Below are 17510 nucleotides of genomic sequence, written 5' to 3'. Positions count from 1 at the left end.
AAAAACTAAACTAGAAACCCCCCCGTCACGCCCTGACCTACTCTACCATAGAAAATAACAACTTACTATGGTCAGGACGTGACAGTGTGTCCAAACCAATGGGTTTTGAGAAGGCGGTGAGGATAGAAGATGCGAGGAATCAAGGAAATGCAATTGAGATTCTCCCACTGACTTGTTTTCACACAGAGCTTACCAGTGGTTGCATGTCTGCAGGTTTAGTTTCTCTGGCGCTTTAAATTCTGATATACTGTGGAAAAACATTGAGCTTAGAAGAGAGAAGATAGTAAAACAGCAGTATTACATCAAGATATGCACATAATGGAAATAAATGAGCAGAATCACTCAAGCTTCATACACACAAACAAGCACAAACTGGGATTTCATGTGGATACTTTCAGCTCTATTTCTGGGTCCATAGTGAGAGAAAAAAACACCAAGGTATAGAATATCAGGCTCTTTCTCTAATCGATTACTACTGTGAGGAGTGCCACCTGGCTCGGTCCCAAGACCGATGCCAGTTAACGAGATACCCTGTGCAACAAAACAAGAGCAGTGAGTCTGGACTATCAGAGGTGCCTTGGCCTACCAAAAGACCAATCACAGGGAGGCACAGTTGTGGAGTATTGCTGAGATGGCCAATGGCCTCTTAGGCACGGTGCGGATTTCAGCACAGGGTTGCAACACTATACCTCCCTTAGGGCGGCATGGAGAGAAGAGTGGGGCTAAAACAGACTACAGTCGCAGTGGGGATGGTGTGTGTCAGCATTTTTGGAGCCTTACTGTACAGAGATCTGTCCCACTGACCGACAAACCCATCTTGACCTCTGACTTTCCGTCTGGTCAAGTCTGTATGGTAGCATTCAGAGGCTGGTTGCCCATTGGCTTCGCTTATATCTGTGGGGCGGGAGGGTTTCGGATCATTAAATATTGTGTGGATGAAAGGCGGGTGGGTGGCGGGCAGGTTGAATGAAGAGAAATCAAATACCTTAAAAAAACATTGCTCTAAATGTATCATTTTTGTGTAATTTATATCTATAGGCTAAAAATCTTGAGTTTTTTCCTTCACTATTTTAGGCTATCTAGCATTACTGCGTAAGCCTATGGCCTAACTGTATGCACGTCAAATAACCTACAGGCAAATCGGCAAATGCTTTTGGGAACGCGCAGAAAAAGTTAATTTTGAGCACGGAGGCAAAAAGAGTTTAATTCAATAAGAGAAAAGTTAGTAAATTGAGAGTTGAAAATAAAAAGAAGGGAGGGCCAGAAAAGTAACATTTGGGAAAGATTTGGTGGTGGTAAAAGAGGATGATATATGTGATGATTGTGAGCCGATATACAAATTTGACAGTCACAAGACGGGGACTTCAAATAGGCCTATGGCAAGTCAAGGGAACTGTAGCCTACTGTTCAGATGGGTTAAATGGAAACTGAAATCTGGACAATCTGAAATCTATAACCTCTCACATTAGCCTTAATATTAACTCCTGCAGAATTAATAATTTCTTGCAGTAAAATTATCCACCAAATGTAGGCTACATTTCAACTTGAGAACAGGAGAGGAGAAATACACTGAAAAAAAATATAAATGCAACATGTAAAGTGTTGGTCCCATGTTTCATGACCTGAAATAAAAGATCACAGACATTTTCCATACGCACAAAAACGTATTTCTCTCAACTTTTGTGCACAAATTTGTTTACATCTCTGTTAGTGAGCCTTTCTCCTTTGCCAAGATAATCCATCCACCTGACAGGTGTGGCATATCAAGAAGCTGACTAAACAGCATGATCATTACACAGATGCACCTTGTGCTGGGGACAATAAAAGGCCACTCTAAAATGTGCAATTGTCACACAACACAATACTACAGATGACTCAAGCTTTGAGGGAGTGTGCAATTGGCATGCTGACTGCAGGAATGTCCACCAGAGCTGTTGCCAGAGAATTGTATATAACTTTCTCTACCATATGTTGTTTTAGAGAATTTGGCAGTACGTCCAACAAACCTCACAACCCTAGACCACGTGTATGGCGTTTTGTTGGTGAGCGGTTTGCTGATGTAAACGTTGTGAACAGAGTGCCTCATGATGGCGTTGGGGTTATGGTATGGGCAGGCATAAGCTACGGACAACGAACACAATTGCGTTTTATCGATGGTCATTTAAATGCACACAAATACCGTGAGGAGATCATGAGGCCCATTGTGAGGCTCATTTTTTGAAGGTATCTGTGACCAGCAGATGCGTATCTTTATTCCCAGTCATGTGAAATCCATAGATTAGGGCCTAATGAATTTATTTCAATTGACTGATTTCCTTATATGAACTGTAACTTCGTAAAATCCATGAAATTGTTGCATGATGAGTTTATATTTTTCTTCAGTATAGGATTTCTTTCTTTCAGCATCTTAAGAGAATGCAATTGTCTGTAAAGGTGTGGTCTTTATCAGCATCATAAAAAGCTGATAGTATTTCAACCACATAACATATGCATCCAAGCCAAACTGAAATCTTATCAGAAACATGTTGGGTCGTTTTCACAGCTTTCTATTTCCTTACAACCGGTCAAATTTTGCACAGAAAATCTTTCCTGTTTTTTTTGTGGGGGGTAATTGCATTTGTTACCCGGTCCATAAAAGTCTTTGCTCCACGAAAGAAGCAGAAATGACAGGGAAAACGTTACCGATGTCAACTAGATCCTTCTATCAATGTATGACATTATTCTGTTGAGTAAGGGTTTATTTAGTCTTATTTGGCAACATATACACAGAGTATATTAAGAATACCTGCTCGATGAATCCAGGTGTAAGCTATGATCCCTTATTGATGTCACTTGTTAAATCCACTTCTATCAGTGTCGATGAAGGGAACGAGACAGGTTAAAGGATTTTTAAGCCTTGAGACAATTGAGACACGGATTGGGTATGTGTGCCATTCAGAGGGTGAATGGACAAGACAAAAGATTGAAGTGCCTTTGAACAGGGTATGGTAGTAGGTGCTAGGCACAACGGTGTGTGCCAAGAACTGCAACGCTGCTGAGTTTTTCATGCTCAACTGTTTCCCATGTGTATCAAGAATGGTCCACCACCCAAAGGACATCCAGCCAGGGTTAGACTAGTGTTGAACGAACATGAGAATAGACAACATTCCTGTGATGCATTTTATTTATCAAGCTAGAATTTTGTTGTAATTAGACACTTTTTGATGTTTCAACTGCATTTTTAAGTCATGTTCATTATTAATATGGAAATGTAGTTAGAAGCGTATTTATTATATACAAAAATATGTGTAATAGTGTCACATAATAATATTATTGTGTGTGTGTGGTGTTTGCTCCTGTTCATTAAAATAATTGTAAATCCAATGTGAAAGGTACCAGGGTTTGCGTTGCAAAGTATTCAGATGAAAGGTGGCCATATTATTGCCACCAATTGGTTGTAACTGTGGATGAATGCTACATCAGTCTATGGCTGAGCTGAGTTGAGCAGTGTGTCATTTTGGAGGATGAAATCATTTATGAAATATGTCGCCATCGGAGGCTATCGCTTGTGTATCTTGGCTTCATTGGTATTTACATTTGGTGAAAATTGTTTGTCAATTTCAGTTTATTGGCCTATCTGTTGTATGGTGAACTTGGGCTTCATCAAGGTTTATTTGTGAGTAAATCTGGCTTTGATAATAGCCAGTGCCTACCCAGACACTGACCTCACCACACATCACTGGATATTAGATCCAAAATGGACCATGGCACAACTGTCTTCACTGGAGTAACGAATGAGACAAGAATATTCTGGACATTCCTCTTGAACACTGGTTTTCTAGCACTTTGGCTGTTGTTGCATTGTGTGCTGTATCATAGCTGTTTGTCACATGACCATCACAACGTAATTAAACAGCTAGACAGCAAATGCGCATCCAACAAGTATTATGCATAACCATTGAAGAATTACATTGATGACAGTATTTATTTTGGTTGTAAGTATGAAGTTAAGGTGACTCTTCCGGTTAGAAGCATTCGATTTTGCAATCACATACATTATTTTTGATTTGTGTGCCCATGAAAACTGTTTTCACACTGTAACATAAGGAGACAGTAACTGGTATGTTTCCGAGATCTCATTACAATAAACTGTCAGACATCAAGAACCAGGATTCTTACAGGGTTCAAGTTCAATGTCTAATCTAACTGATTAATGCTTAACATGTGATATAACAACAAACAACACTGCCAGGAAAGAAAACTAGTATTTTATGTCACACGATGGACAAATCCGTGAATACACCAACCATAAGAAGGATTATTAACTAGTTGTATTGAATGTAGCCATATTCCTATGTTATATCTTAATGCAATGACATGAAAAAATGTGGCTAATTATTATAAATTACTTATCAACAGCTGTACTAAATTGTTCCACCGCAGGATATCCTCACTGGTACCCTAGTTTATTTACACTTTGTTTAGAAAGTTGGCAAGTGGGAGAACAGTAGGAACCCCGGTCTCAGTAGGAAAGTTGGACACAGGGGATTGAACCCCAGTCTCCAGTGGCTCTGCACATCAGTGCCTGTTTCTTAAGTGTCACATTGCAGAAGAGTCAATCAAAGCTGTCAGATTGTTCAGACACCTGCAGTTCCCCACGGGCATCACACCTGGGACGCAGTCACACACAATCACACAGACACCCGAAAAGCCAAATCTCCACGTCTGGGAAACAACATTGACTTGTTTGGTTTCTGCAGGACAACTACGACTATAGTTTCCACGAAGATAAAGATCACTTTATTGGTCAATTGCAACCAAAATTTTACTTCCGCTTTTAACCCAACCGAAAGACACACATACAGATTTTGGAGTGGGCTGCCACACTGGACACCCGGGGAGCTGTTGTTGTGGGAGTCTCAAGGGCACAACGGCAGGGGATGGCATCTAAGATTTGATCAAATCAAATCAAATGCTATTGGTCACATACACATGGTTAGCAGATGTTAAATGCTTGTGCTTCTAGTTCCGACCATGCAGTAATATCTAACAAGTAATCTAACAATTTCACAACAACTACCTTATACACACAAGTGTAAAGGAATGAATAAGAATATTTACATATAAATATATGGATGAGCGATGGCCGAACAGCATAGGCAAGATGCAGTAGATGGTATAGAGTACAGTATATACATATGAGATGTATATGAGTAATGTAGGGTATGTAAACATTATATAAAGTGGCATTGTTTAAAGTGACTAGTGATACATTTATGACATCCGATTTTTAATTATTAAAGTGGCTAGAGATTTGATTCAGTATGTTGGCAGCAACCACTCAATGTTAGTGATGGCTGTTTAACAGTCTGATGGCCTTGAGATAGAAGCTGTTTTTCAGTATCTCGGTCCCAGCTTTGATGCACCTGTACTGACCTCGCCTTCTGGATGGTAGCAGGGTGAAGAGGCAGTGGCTCGGGAGGTTGTTGTCCTTGATGATCTTTCTGGCCTTCCTGTGACATCGGGTGGTGTAGGTGTCCTGGAGGGCAGGTAGTTTGCCCCCGGTGATGCGTTGTGCAGACTTCACTACGCTCTGGAGAGCCTTGCGGTTGTGGGCGGAGCAGTTGCTATACCAGGCGGTGAAAAAAGTTTGTGAGTGTTTTTGGTGACAAGCCAAATTTCTTCAGCCTCCTGAAGAAACCCTCCAGTTGCCAGCTCACTTCCCGACAGATTTTTCCCATCGGACTCGGGATTCAAACTGGCAACCCTCCGGTCGCTGGCTAGCCTCTCCAACCACTAGTCTATCTGCCACCCTTGTTAAAGCCCACGTGCCGGGCATCAGTAGACTCTTGGCCTAATTTTCCACCTTATATGTTGGGCACCAGGGCCGTGTTCAATACCTTTAGATTTGTAATGGAATGTGTCCTTTCACCAATCCAACCTCGTAAGATCTGTTCTTACATCAAGGAAGGAAGGAAGGTGTATTTTAAAAGTATTTTAACAGGCCCAGGTCAGCTAGATTATATCTAATTTCCTTCCACACACTGTCCCTCTTGTCAGGTAGTCTGTGCATAAAATACGTATTTACACTATATCACATTAGAACGACACTGCATCTCTCCCTCGATGCTCAACTGTGGTCCAAGTGAGCACAATAATTTTCAACATCAATGTCTTTTCAACCAAAAATTTCTAATTTCAATGTCTTTTAAACCCAATACATATTTTTAAGTGCTCATAGGGTTAGTGCTCATCTTTTCAAAGTCTTGTGCTCATAGGGGTAGCTCATGGTCTCTAAGAACTCTGAAGTCTGCAGCCTTGCGCAGCCTCAGATCTGTTGGAGAGCGAGGGGTCCTTTCATATCCAGAATGCCTGCTCTACCTTCCCGTCAAAGAAGGGGTCGCCTCCCGACTAAACACTCCTCTCGTTTACAGGAGTCACGTGCTCCATCACTTCTTCCAACCTGTGGCCTGCAGTTTCCAGGCCAGGATCTACACGCACTCACACACAGACGTCCACACACACACAAACACAACTCCCTCTCTATTCCAACCCATAAAGCAGAGTAAAGCAGACAAATACAGCCGTTCTGTTGGAGACGAGTGTCCGTGTTATAACTGGCAGTGGTTGGCTGGCTGGCTCCATCCAAACTCATCCCATTAATACAAGTGCAGTAGAGGAGTGCCACGGCAATCAATGGCTGGCAGTGCTAATGCCATGGGACCAGGGAATGAATACCCAATTACAGCCACTCATCCTCCCGCTGTAAGGGCCAGCGAGAGCCGCAGAGAGAGCCAGTGTAATCACTGCTAAACAACCAGGGCACTCAGGGGCTAACCCGACAACTACATACCAAAGAGTGCTATAACTCTACCTACATGTACATGTTACCTCAATTACCCTCGACTAACCGGTGCCCCCGCACATTGACTCTGTACCGGTAGCCCCTGTATATAGCCTCGCTATTGTTTTTTTTACTGCTGCTCTTTAATTATTTGTTACTATTATTTTTGTTTTAGGTATTTTTCTTAACTGCATTGTTGGTTATGGGCTTGTAACTAAGCATTTCACTGTAAGGTCTACACCTGTTGTATTCGGCGCATGTGACAAATACAATTTCATTTGATTTATACAGGCTAGTTAGAGTCTGGGATTGGGTTAGCGAAGCAAGCTAGCTAGCTAACGGGCTGCGTCTTGATAGTGCGGAGTGGTGTCATTTTCTAGTAACCTTTTTTACTTTTGTAGAATTGGCATAAAAGAACTGGAAAGATGGAAGCGGAGTATGAGTACATTTCCTCCATATTGCTTTCACCTGACTGTGTTTTCAAATTGTTGCAGATGAGTGGGAGGAGAAGGCCACTGTAGACTATTGTGATAAACCCTAACATGCAAGTGGAGAATTGTATGGAGGATTGCATGAGGGAAAGGCATACACGCAACCGAACACGCAGGCATGCATCCGCACACACAGACAAACGCACACCAATATATGTGCACACTCACACTAACCTCCAAATGTACACACACACCGTCACTGCATTAAACACTCACACAGACACTCCAAGCTGCTCCTTCCGCCTCACACACAAAACATGCACCCCAAATCGCAGACATACCAGCCTTCTTCCTAGATAGGCCGGACAAAGAGCAATCTATAAAAGCAGCGTTTACACTAGGGCTGGGCGATATGGCCTAAAAATCGGATCAATTCACGATAAACATATTCTTCAAAGTAGCCACCCTTTGCCTTGCAGACAGCTTTGGACACTCTTGGCATTCTCTCAACCAGCTTCATGAGGTAGTCACCTGGAATGCATTTCAATTAACAGGTGTGGCTTGTTAAAAGTAAATTTTTGGAATTACTTTCCATCTTAATGCATTTGAGCCAATCAGTTGTGTTCCACAAATTAACTTTTAACAAGGCACACCTCTTAATTGAAATGCATTCCAGGTGACTACCTCATGAAGCTGGTTGAGAGAATGCCAAGAGTGTGCAAACTTGTCATCAAGGCAAAGGGTGGCTATCTAGAATCTAAAATCTAAAATATTATTGTATTTGTTTAACACTTTTTTGGTTACTTCACTATTATTCTACAATGTATAACATAGTACAAATAAAGAAAAACCCTTGAATGAGTAGGTGTGTCCAAACTTTTGACTGGTACTGTATATCTCAATATTTTTTTTATGTTTTCTCTAATAAGCGTTGTTGTACAATTAAAGGTCAAATATACTGCATTTCAAACAGTCAGCAATAATCTAATGAATTCGGGGCTTGTGGAGTTATATTTAGGCTAAATATAAGCCTTCCACAACCACAAGATCCACTAATAATTGTATTATTTTATCAAAATAGTTTAACCTGCTTTTTTTCGCACTAATCACTAATCTGGCATCGTGTCGGTCTATGAACATGCCTTTTTTTGTTACAAATGTAACTAGAACCATGCATAATGCACATTTACTAATAATGACTAAAATGAACACGGGTCTCATCAACAATCTCTCCAGCCCACGTGCTAGTGATTAGCCAGCTAATCTTTATATTTCAAGTTTAGCCAACTTGGATCTATTTGCTAGCTAACAAGTGTCATAACTCTCCTGTGAAGATCTGAAGGATCAGGTTACAGTGGGTTCGCTCTACAGCACCCTCTCTCTCCCGCAGAGGTGGAGGGGGCCGCTTTATGGCGGTCGTAAAATACTCTGCTTCTGGGCTCTAGTATTTGAGATTGGAATTTGACTGTGGAACACAGAGAGACACTTGGACATTAAAAGGTTGAATAAATGAACAGTATTTCTGTATTCCAAGCAGTTGGAGTGGTCCGTGAACACTTAAGGAACAGCCATGTCGAGTTTGTTTCATATGGTGACCTCCTGAAGGACAGGAGACACACATTACTGTTTATTTGTTTGCATACACTTCTCAATTATGGGGTTTGCATCTGAATGTTATTTAAAATAAATGATTAAGCATAAGAATACTTTTGGAAAGATAACAATGTGATCTTAGACTTCTAAATGATAATTGTTCTTCATAGTAACTTATGATCAGTCAGTGGCCACGCCCCCGTGAGCGTAGACATTACACGGCGTCATGGAACATCTACTAAAGCATAAAACCTACTTCCCGACAAAATTTACATTAGACCCGAAAACACGGAAGCGGTTGGTACATGTTGAAATGGTTGGCAAGTCGTCCTAAGGACAAGACCAGAGAAGGTGGAGATCATTCCCACGTTGAAATGGCTAAGAAATCTACAAACTAAAGAACAATTATTCAGGCTGCAGCTGTTTAAGTACTTTAGTCTGGTAAACGCAACCTGACGTATCCATTATAACAAGCTACAACTACGAAAGACTTAGATCTCTGGTGGACAAACCACAGACTTTCTGTCGACAATCTAGCCAGCAGATGGACTGGCGATCGCAGAGAGGGACAACCAATGGCACACACTCGTTAATATGTACATTGCAATTTATTTTAGAGTGAGCGGTTGTTCATGTTCAAAGTATTAGCATTTCCATGAGCGTAGCTATCGACTGTATGTACGGGGGTCCACTTAGTTTCCCACCCCACCCCTTCCCTTTGTCTATCAAGCCGTCATATCGGCTTAGCCCAGCAGGAACTTTTCAGTGTATCATGTCAGTAACCAAGGTATAACTATTGTGTGTGTGTTTATATAATTCTGTGATTGATTAGTTAGTTAGTAAAAAAAATATTAAGCCAATTTGTATATCGCTGATTCATGATTTATGATGCTATGGTTTGTGGCAGATATCCAAGGGTTTGTTACATTCAGAAATGAGACTGATGAGGTAGTAATACATTAATAGAAGACTGTAATTGATAAGATAATAAAATATCTTAAGAGTTATATTCAGGAAATTGCAACTCTATAAGTAACATTTTCCTGTGGTTCCCCTGACTTGCTAGCTATTTACTATTCCGTGATTTGTTTAATTACACATAGAGAATTGAATTGATAATATAACAGTCTTCACATTTAATGACAGCAAACTTCACGACTCAAGGTTGAACAGTTAAATTGAACAGTTGAACCCTTCCGTTTATCTCCAACTATTTAAAAAGCATGTTAGCCTGTCCACTTCAGATGTTAAAATCAAGTGGCCTGGGTCATTACGACGACGCAGTGCGCTTTAAAATGTTTTTATTCTATCAGAAAAAGGACATGTTTGACTTTCAGAAAAAGATATTGGTCAAGCTCAGGCACATACTTTTTTGGGGGGTGTGTTTTAAAACCTGTTAGGTGCATAATCCTAACAGGTTGGAAATTTGGAGCCCAAATTAGCCATAGCACTGTGAGTGAGCAAGAATGAGCTAGCATAATGGTGAACACTTGAACAGGATTTTAACTTCTCTCTCAAACATATTTTAACATTTTGAAATGTGGTTAATTTTCTCTATAATTTAGCCTAACAGGGTGGACATTTATGAGTGGGACATACAGACTAACAACATGAAACACAGAATAATAGATATTTTGAAAAATGGAGTTTAAAAGCAACAGGGTCTTGGGTGAATGTTGGCCCATTCCTCCTGACAGAGCTGGTGTAACAGTCAGGTTTGTAGGCCTCCTTGCTTGCACATGCTTTCTCAGTTCTGCCCATAAAATGTTCTATAGGCTTGAGGTCAGGGCTTTGTTGTCCTTAAGCCATTTTGCCACAACTTTGAACGTATGCTTGGGGTCATTGTTCATTATGAAGACCCATTTGGAACCAAGCTTTCACTTCCTGACTGATGTCTTGAGATGTTGCTTCAATATATCCACCTAATTTTCCTACCTCATGTAGCCATCTATTTTGTGAAGTGCACCAGTCCCTCCTGCAGCAAAACACCCCCACAACATGATGCTGCCACCCCCATGCATCACAGTTGGGATGGTGTTCTTCGTCTTGCAAGCTTCCCCCCTTTTCCTCCAAACATAACGACTTGCCAAAACTATAGTTTGTTAACAAGAAATTTGTGGAGTGGTGGAAAAATGAGTTTTAATGACTCCAACCTAAGTGTATGTTAACTTCGACTTCAACTGTATAAAGCCTCTTTGGAATTCACATTTTACACTAAATAAGCAGTTATATTTCAATGGGGGCAGAAAAGGCACCGCAAAGTAGGAATGACCCGCCTACCTTATTTTGCAGAATGACAACGAGCTGGCAATTCCTTATATAATTGTTTTATGCTTATTGCACATTTATAGAACACAGACTAGACAGCTAGTATATCAGTCTTTCTCTAAAATGCTGCTAGCGGTACGTGCTACCCCAATGCCGCGTGTGACAAACATGAGCATTCATTTTCCAGAATCAACGTTCATTGATAGTGTAGTTTTAGTAGTGTCTGCTCTATTTGCAATTTTGATAAGTTGAGACATAAAAAGGGGATTGTTAGAAAGGTTAACTTCTCCTCTATTACAGTAAAATAATGTCTCAATGTGTTTTGGTGTTTAGGCTTGGCTCACAGTTGGCGTTCCAATTCATCCCAAAGATGTTCGATGGGGTTGAGGTCAGGGCTCTGTGCTGACAAGTGAAGTTCTTCCACACAGAAATTTGACAAATTGACTTGACGGTGCATACTGCCAATGTTTGTGTATGGAGATTGCATGGCTGTGTGCTCCATTTTATATATATTTTAGCAAATGATGTGCTAAAATAGCCAAATTCACTAATTTTAAAGGGTGTCCAGATACTTTTGAATATAGTGTACATAGTATGTATAACCTGGAAGTAGAAGAATAGGTATTGTTGTCCATTAGTTTATTCCAATTAGGGGAGGGATGGTAGGGTTTGGGGAAAATAATAAAGAAAAAAGAAAACAGAAAACATCAGACTAGGTGTATGTGCAGTGCAGGAAAGTAATCAGACACCTTTACTTTTTCCACATTTTGCTGCATTACAGCCTTATCTAATGTTGATTAAATTAAAGGTTTTCCTCGTAAATCTACATACAATACACTATAATCAGAAACGAAAACAGGTTTTTAGAAATACATTATTTACATTCAGAATGTTTGCTATGAGACTCGAAATTGAGCTCAGGTGCATCCTGTCTCCGTTGATCATCCTTGAGATGTTTCTACAACTTGATTGGAGTCCACCTGTAGTAAATTCAATTGATTGGACATGATTCGGAAAAGGCACAAACATGTCTATATAAGGTCTCACAGTTGACAGTGCATGTCTGAGCAAAAAACAAGCCATGAGGTCGAAGAAATTGTCCGTAGAGTTCAGAGACAGTATTGTGTTGAAGCACAGATCTGGAGAAGGGTACAAAAAATGTCTGCAGCATTGAAGGTCCCCAAGAACACAGTGGCCTCCATTATTCCTTAAATGTAAGATGTTTGGAACCACCAAGACTCTTCCTAGAGCTGGCCACCTGGCCAAACTGAGCAATCGGGGGAGAAGGGCCTTAGTCACCGAGAACCCGATGGTCCCTCTGACAGAGCTCCTCTGTGGAGATGGGAGAACCATTCAGAAGGACAACCATCTCTGCAGCCCTCCACCAATCAGGCCTTTATGGTAGAGTGGCCAGACAGAAGCCACTCCTCAGTAAAAGGCACATGACAGCCCGCATGGAGTTTGCCAAAAGGCACCTAAAGACTCTGACCATGAGAAACAAGATTCTCTGGTCTGATAAAATCAAGATTGAACTCTTTGGCTTGAATGCCAATCGTCACGACTGGAGGAAGCCTGGCACCATCCCTCCGGTGAAGCATGGTGGATGTAGCATCATGCTGGGGGGATGTTTTTCAGCGGCAGGGACTGGGAGACTAGTCAGGATCGAGGAAAAGATGAGCGGAGCAAAGTACAGAGAGATCCTTGATGAAAACCTGCTCCAGAGTGCTCAGGACCTCAGACTGGGGCAAAGGTTCACTTTCCAACAGGACAACGGCCCTAAGCACACAGCCAAGACAATGCAGGAGTGGCTTTGGGACAAGTCTCTGAATGTCTTTGAGTGGTCCAGCCAGAGGCCGGACTTGAACCCGATCGAACATCTCTGGAGAGAACTGAAAATAGCTGTGCAGCGACGCTCCCCATCCAACCTGACAGAGCTTTAGAGAATCTGCAGAGAAGAATAGGAGTGCCAAGCTTGTAGCGTCATACCCAAGAAGACTTGAGGCTGTAATCGCTGCCAAAGATGCTTCAACAATGTACTGAGTAAAGGGTCTGAATACTTATGTAAATGGTATATTTCCCAAAAATCTTTATAGATTTTTTTTTCTCAACATTTCTAAAAACCTGTTTTTGCTTTGTCATTATGGGGAACTGTGTGTAGATTAATGAGGGGAAAAAATGATTTAATACATTTTAGAATAAGGTTGTAACGTAACAAAATGTGGAAAAAGTAATGTCTGAATTCTTTCCGAAGGCACTGTATGTGTGCATGCAAGTACTAGAGTGTGTACAACAGAGGAAGGAATCACATCAGACTAGGCTGGGAGACTATGTTAAGAAACAGTGACAAAAAACGAACCTTAGATCAGCAGGGTCTAGTACAGAGGGCAAACTGTGCTTATTCCAAGAGGCCTCTCGGATCATGAGAAAGATCATGGAAGTCTGATTTATTTATAGATCAGGGTAAACCATAGCAGCTATTAGTCTGGTATCCAGCCACAGTAGGGATTAGGGATCAACCATGTGTGGAATCCCCTGACATGGTATCACAGAGCCAATGACTCACGCAGGTGCTTTGGGGGGGGGGGGCTAGCCAATCAGGGGTGTAAGTGGGTCGGGCGCAAGCTTGGAAAAGGGGTAAGCGGCCGAGAGTCGTCCTTTGCATGCATACATGTTATAATTGTCCTTGTCTTCTTTCTTTCTCACTCTCTCGGTCTCTCCCTCTCTCTCCCACCTCTCAATCCTCCTCTCTCAAGCCATCTCCCTTCTCTACGCCCCTCTAACTTTTCTTATCCTCCCTCTGCTGCCCACCCCTACCTCTCTCCATCTCATGTACGGTATGTAAACACAGCAATCTGTCTCTCTCTTACAGAGATTACACACACAGTGGATAAATCCATAGTCAAACACGCCCGGCTCAGTCCTAAGGCTCTCTGTCATTGTACCATATCACATAGCACTGTACTTATGCCACTTATTTGACAGATAGCGCTACACTCCACCAAACGTCACTCAACCACACACTGAATCCAACCTAACCACACACTCAACCCCAGCCCATCTGCCAGTCAGCTAACAGACTGTTTAGAGCCCTCACAGTTTGCAATGGGTTGACTGGACATACTAAAACACACACGGTTAGCAAAAAAACACAGGTAAAAGGTCAAAAAGGCTTTTAAAACATCAGACGATACTGTTACATCATAATGCCAAGGGATGAGCAGTGTTGCACTCCTCTTTCAGACAGAGCCTCAATATCATCGTTCACCCCTTCTTCGCCTACATCTATTCGTCCCTTCCCTCTGTCTTTTTTTCTCTCTATTTTGTTTCTTTCCTTTTGGTTGTTTCACACACTGTTCTGCTCCTCTCTCCCCCTCTCCCTTTCTTTCTCTCCCAGGCTCCTCTCTCGCGCTTTCTTCCTCTCCATGTGGTGCAGGGCAGACACAGTGAAGTGGAACATCGGGGCAGACAGACACACACACACACACACACACACAGGAGCATTCCTTAAAACACGAGACACCAAGACTAAATCCACCACACACTTCCCAGTCCATGCGGTCACAATTCCAAGATTATGAGACACACATATTGGCAAATATATTAAGAAGTTACACTAAGACAAATAGATACCAAGGAGCAATGAACTACATACGGTGAGACACACACAGAGACAGAAAGACACACACAAACTCTCTATTTCACGCAGACACACTAACACACACCCCCTCACAGAGAGACACATAGCGGGCAGTAGTAGGTATCTGCTCCAGTGAGTGTGAGGCACTCAAGGCTGCAGAGCGGAGCATGGGATAAAAGACATCCCTACCATGAGTCTACTCAGCCTGTCCACCCACACACACACACACAAAAAGCAATGGACACACACCAACGCTATACTCCGCTATAACAAAACACTCTCACACACACAACCCCAAACGGCATACTTTGAAAACACAGGCACACAAACACAGAGACACACAGGCGTGGGCACACACTGTACAGCGCGGCGCTCCTCTCACCCATCAGTTGTGCGTTCCGGATGGCGTGCGGCTAACGCGATCGCTAGAGCAGCCTCACTGAACCGGGAGCTCAACTCTCCACCGCTGACACAACACACTCAGTAAAACACAGCCCCAGTCCACAGCAGATACCGGAACAGTGCTCTCAGTCTCCACCTCTCTGTTTTCTCACACTCACTGTGTTCGGTTCGCTCTCCGGCTGTGTCCCCTCCCCTCCCCTCTCTCTCTCTCTCTCTCTCTCTCTCGGGGCTGGTGACATCAGAGGGCAGTCTCAGACATGCTGAGTGTTTGTGCGCTTGTCTCCCTCTCTCATTCCTGGAATAGGTTGATTTTCACAGAAAGGACCGACCTACTGGGGAGGGGATCTCTCACCCTCCCTCCTTTCTTTTTGCTCTCTTCTTTTCACCTCTTACTTATACTTTCTCCTTTCGTACTCTCCAAATCTTTCTCTTTCACCCTCTTTTCATCTCTCACTCCATGCCCCTGCTCTGTCCTTCTGTTTAAGTCTAACTCTTTTCCTACCTCATTAGTCAGTCTTCTTGTCTTCCCTCATTTCCGTCTCTCTCGCTCTCTCCTCGGATCCCTCCATCCCAATGCTCTCCTTTTCATCTGTTGCCCATTTATCCATCATCACTCTCCTAGTCATCCATCTTTATATCCTTCCTTTTTTGCTCGCTCATCCTCTTCTCTCTCTCCGTCCCTCCCTCTTTCCCTATCCCTCTCTTATTAAGTCCACATGGGTTGGGTGTGATTCCAGACTGTTATGTGGCCACTGTCCAGACAGTCTGCAGTAGACTCTGGTCTACAGGGAAAGTGCTCTACAGAAGATTTACAGATTAGCAAGTCACTGTGGCGAGTGGCTCTGCGAGACGCCGCAATTAGATTGCCTAATTTCTCTCTCCATCTATCTATAAATCCCCTCGACAGCTATCCCTTGCCTCTCCCCCTCAGTCTCTATATATTCCTTTTGTCTTCCTACATGTCTCCCTTACTCTATGTCTCTAGCCCTGTCTACCGCAAGTTCTCACTTTCTCTCTCATCTAGCCCCCTAACTGTACGTACTGTACCATCACCCGCTCTCGCTTCATCCCTTTACCTCCCTCCCTCCCTCTCTCCGCAACTCTCTCCATCCCTCTATAGCAGTCATGAGTTAATTCGCTGGACTAGCCGATGGAGAGATCAGAGAGAAGAGAGAGACTTGCCAAACCCTTAACTGGGCTGCCTCTTGTTTGGTATTCCGTTCATGCACGTCTCTTCACAATCAAAAGACAGTTGTTGCTAATGCCATTGCCACCTCTGGTTGGATGTTGCTACGCTTACCAGTCTCCTCTCCTCAGTCGTCCCTGTCCATGTAATCTAATTTGTTATGATCTAAAAGGCAAAACTGATCCTAGATCAGCACTCCTGCTCTGAAATGCTTTATGAATACGGGCCCAGGAAACACAAACCTATAGTTGGACAACATTCTTCCCCTGTCTAACTGGGTAAAAGTTTCCGAGGTCCTAACTTTCAGATAAACAAGTCCTGTGAAGAACCGACATGAGTGTCTGTCACGTAGACTAGGGAATCATGGCCAGCTCTATTCCTTAAATTGCTTTCTGCAACATTCTAGTTCGCTGAATACTCTGACCACCCACCATCCCCGCCTTGATGCCCTGTTTTTCCCTGCCTCTACACACACACGGCTGTGATTAGGGCACCTTATCTCTGACCTCTAGCGTCCCTGACGTCAAACTCTTACCACAGCTTCACAGCCATGCCACTGATAACACCTAATTGCTCCCACTGACACTGGACCAAAACACAGGGGGAAAACCCTCCTCACACACACACATCTGTGTTTTCTACCTTACTTCCACCAAATTCCACATCATCCCATAACGAGACAGGTCAGGATGCAAAGTTCCTGGAAGTTTGTCTGCTTTTCCTTAAACACACCTCCACGCACACACCACCCCCCCACGGGTGCTCACACAAACTCATGTTTTTATTTCCCCCTTCTGGAGTAAAGCCACCTCGGCTAGACGGAAATAGTGTCAATTTCCCTAGACATGGAAGGTATGGAGATGATTAGGCGCATTCACGAGCCAGCGCCCGTCCAAATTCCATTCCATTATTATGGAGGAAGTCTAGAGCGACAGTGAGGTGTGTTTGTGAACTTTCCTCTCCTTCACTGGGGTGTTTAGGGTTTGTTCTCCATCTGCTGGCATGTGGGAGCCATCTAAACACTTACCAGAACAGTGTGCCATGTATATTCTGTGTGTGTGTGTGTGTGTGTGTGTGTGTGTGTGTGTGTGTGTGTGTGCGTGTGCGTGTGTGTGTGTGTACCTGCATCCATATGTGTATGTATTTGTGGTAAATAATGCATCCGGCTTA

At 42.8% G+C, this 17510-nt stretch overlaps 1 protein-coding gene across 4 annotated transcripts in view; it reads right to left on the bottom strand.

Moving 5' to 3' along the window:
- Positions 1-15406, bottom strand: part of LOC106586120 (histone deacetylase 4) — a 134719-nt gene extending 119313 nt beyond the window's left edge. For all 4 annotated transcript variants that reach the window (XM_014173000.3, XM_082968866.1, XM_082968865.1 and 1 more), the window contains exon 1: positions 15135-15406. In XM_014173000.3, the coding sequence (XP_014028475.1) occupies positions 15135-15138 (4 nt within the window). In that variant the 5' untranslated portion in view covers positions 15139-15406. The remainder of the gene's footprint in view (positions 1-15134) is intronic.
- Between the last annotated feature and the right edge of the window lie 2104 nt (positions 15407-17510).

This window comes from Salmo salar, chromosome 25 (genome assembly GCF_965601325.2).
Source record: "Salmo salar chromosome 25, fSalSal1, whole genome shotgun sequence".
Lineage (NCBI taxonomy): Eukaryota > Metazoa > Chordata > Actinopteri > Salmoniformes > Salmonidae > Salmo > Salmo salar.
This window is presented reverse-complemented; position numbering and strand designations above follow the sequence as displayed.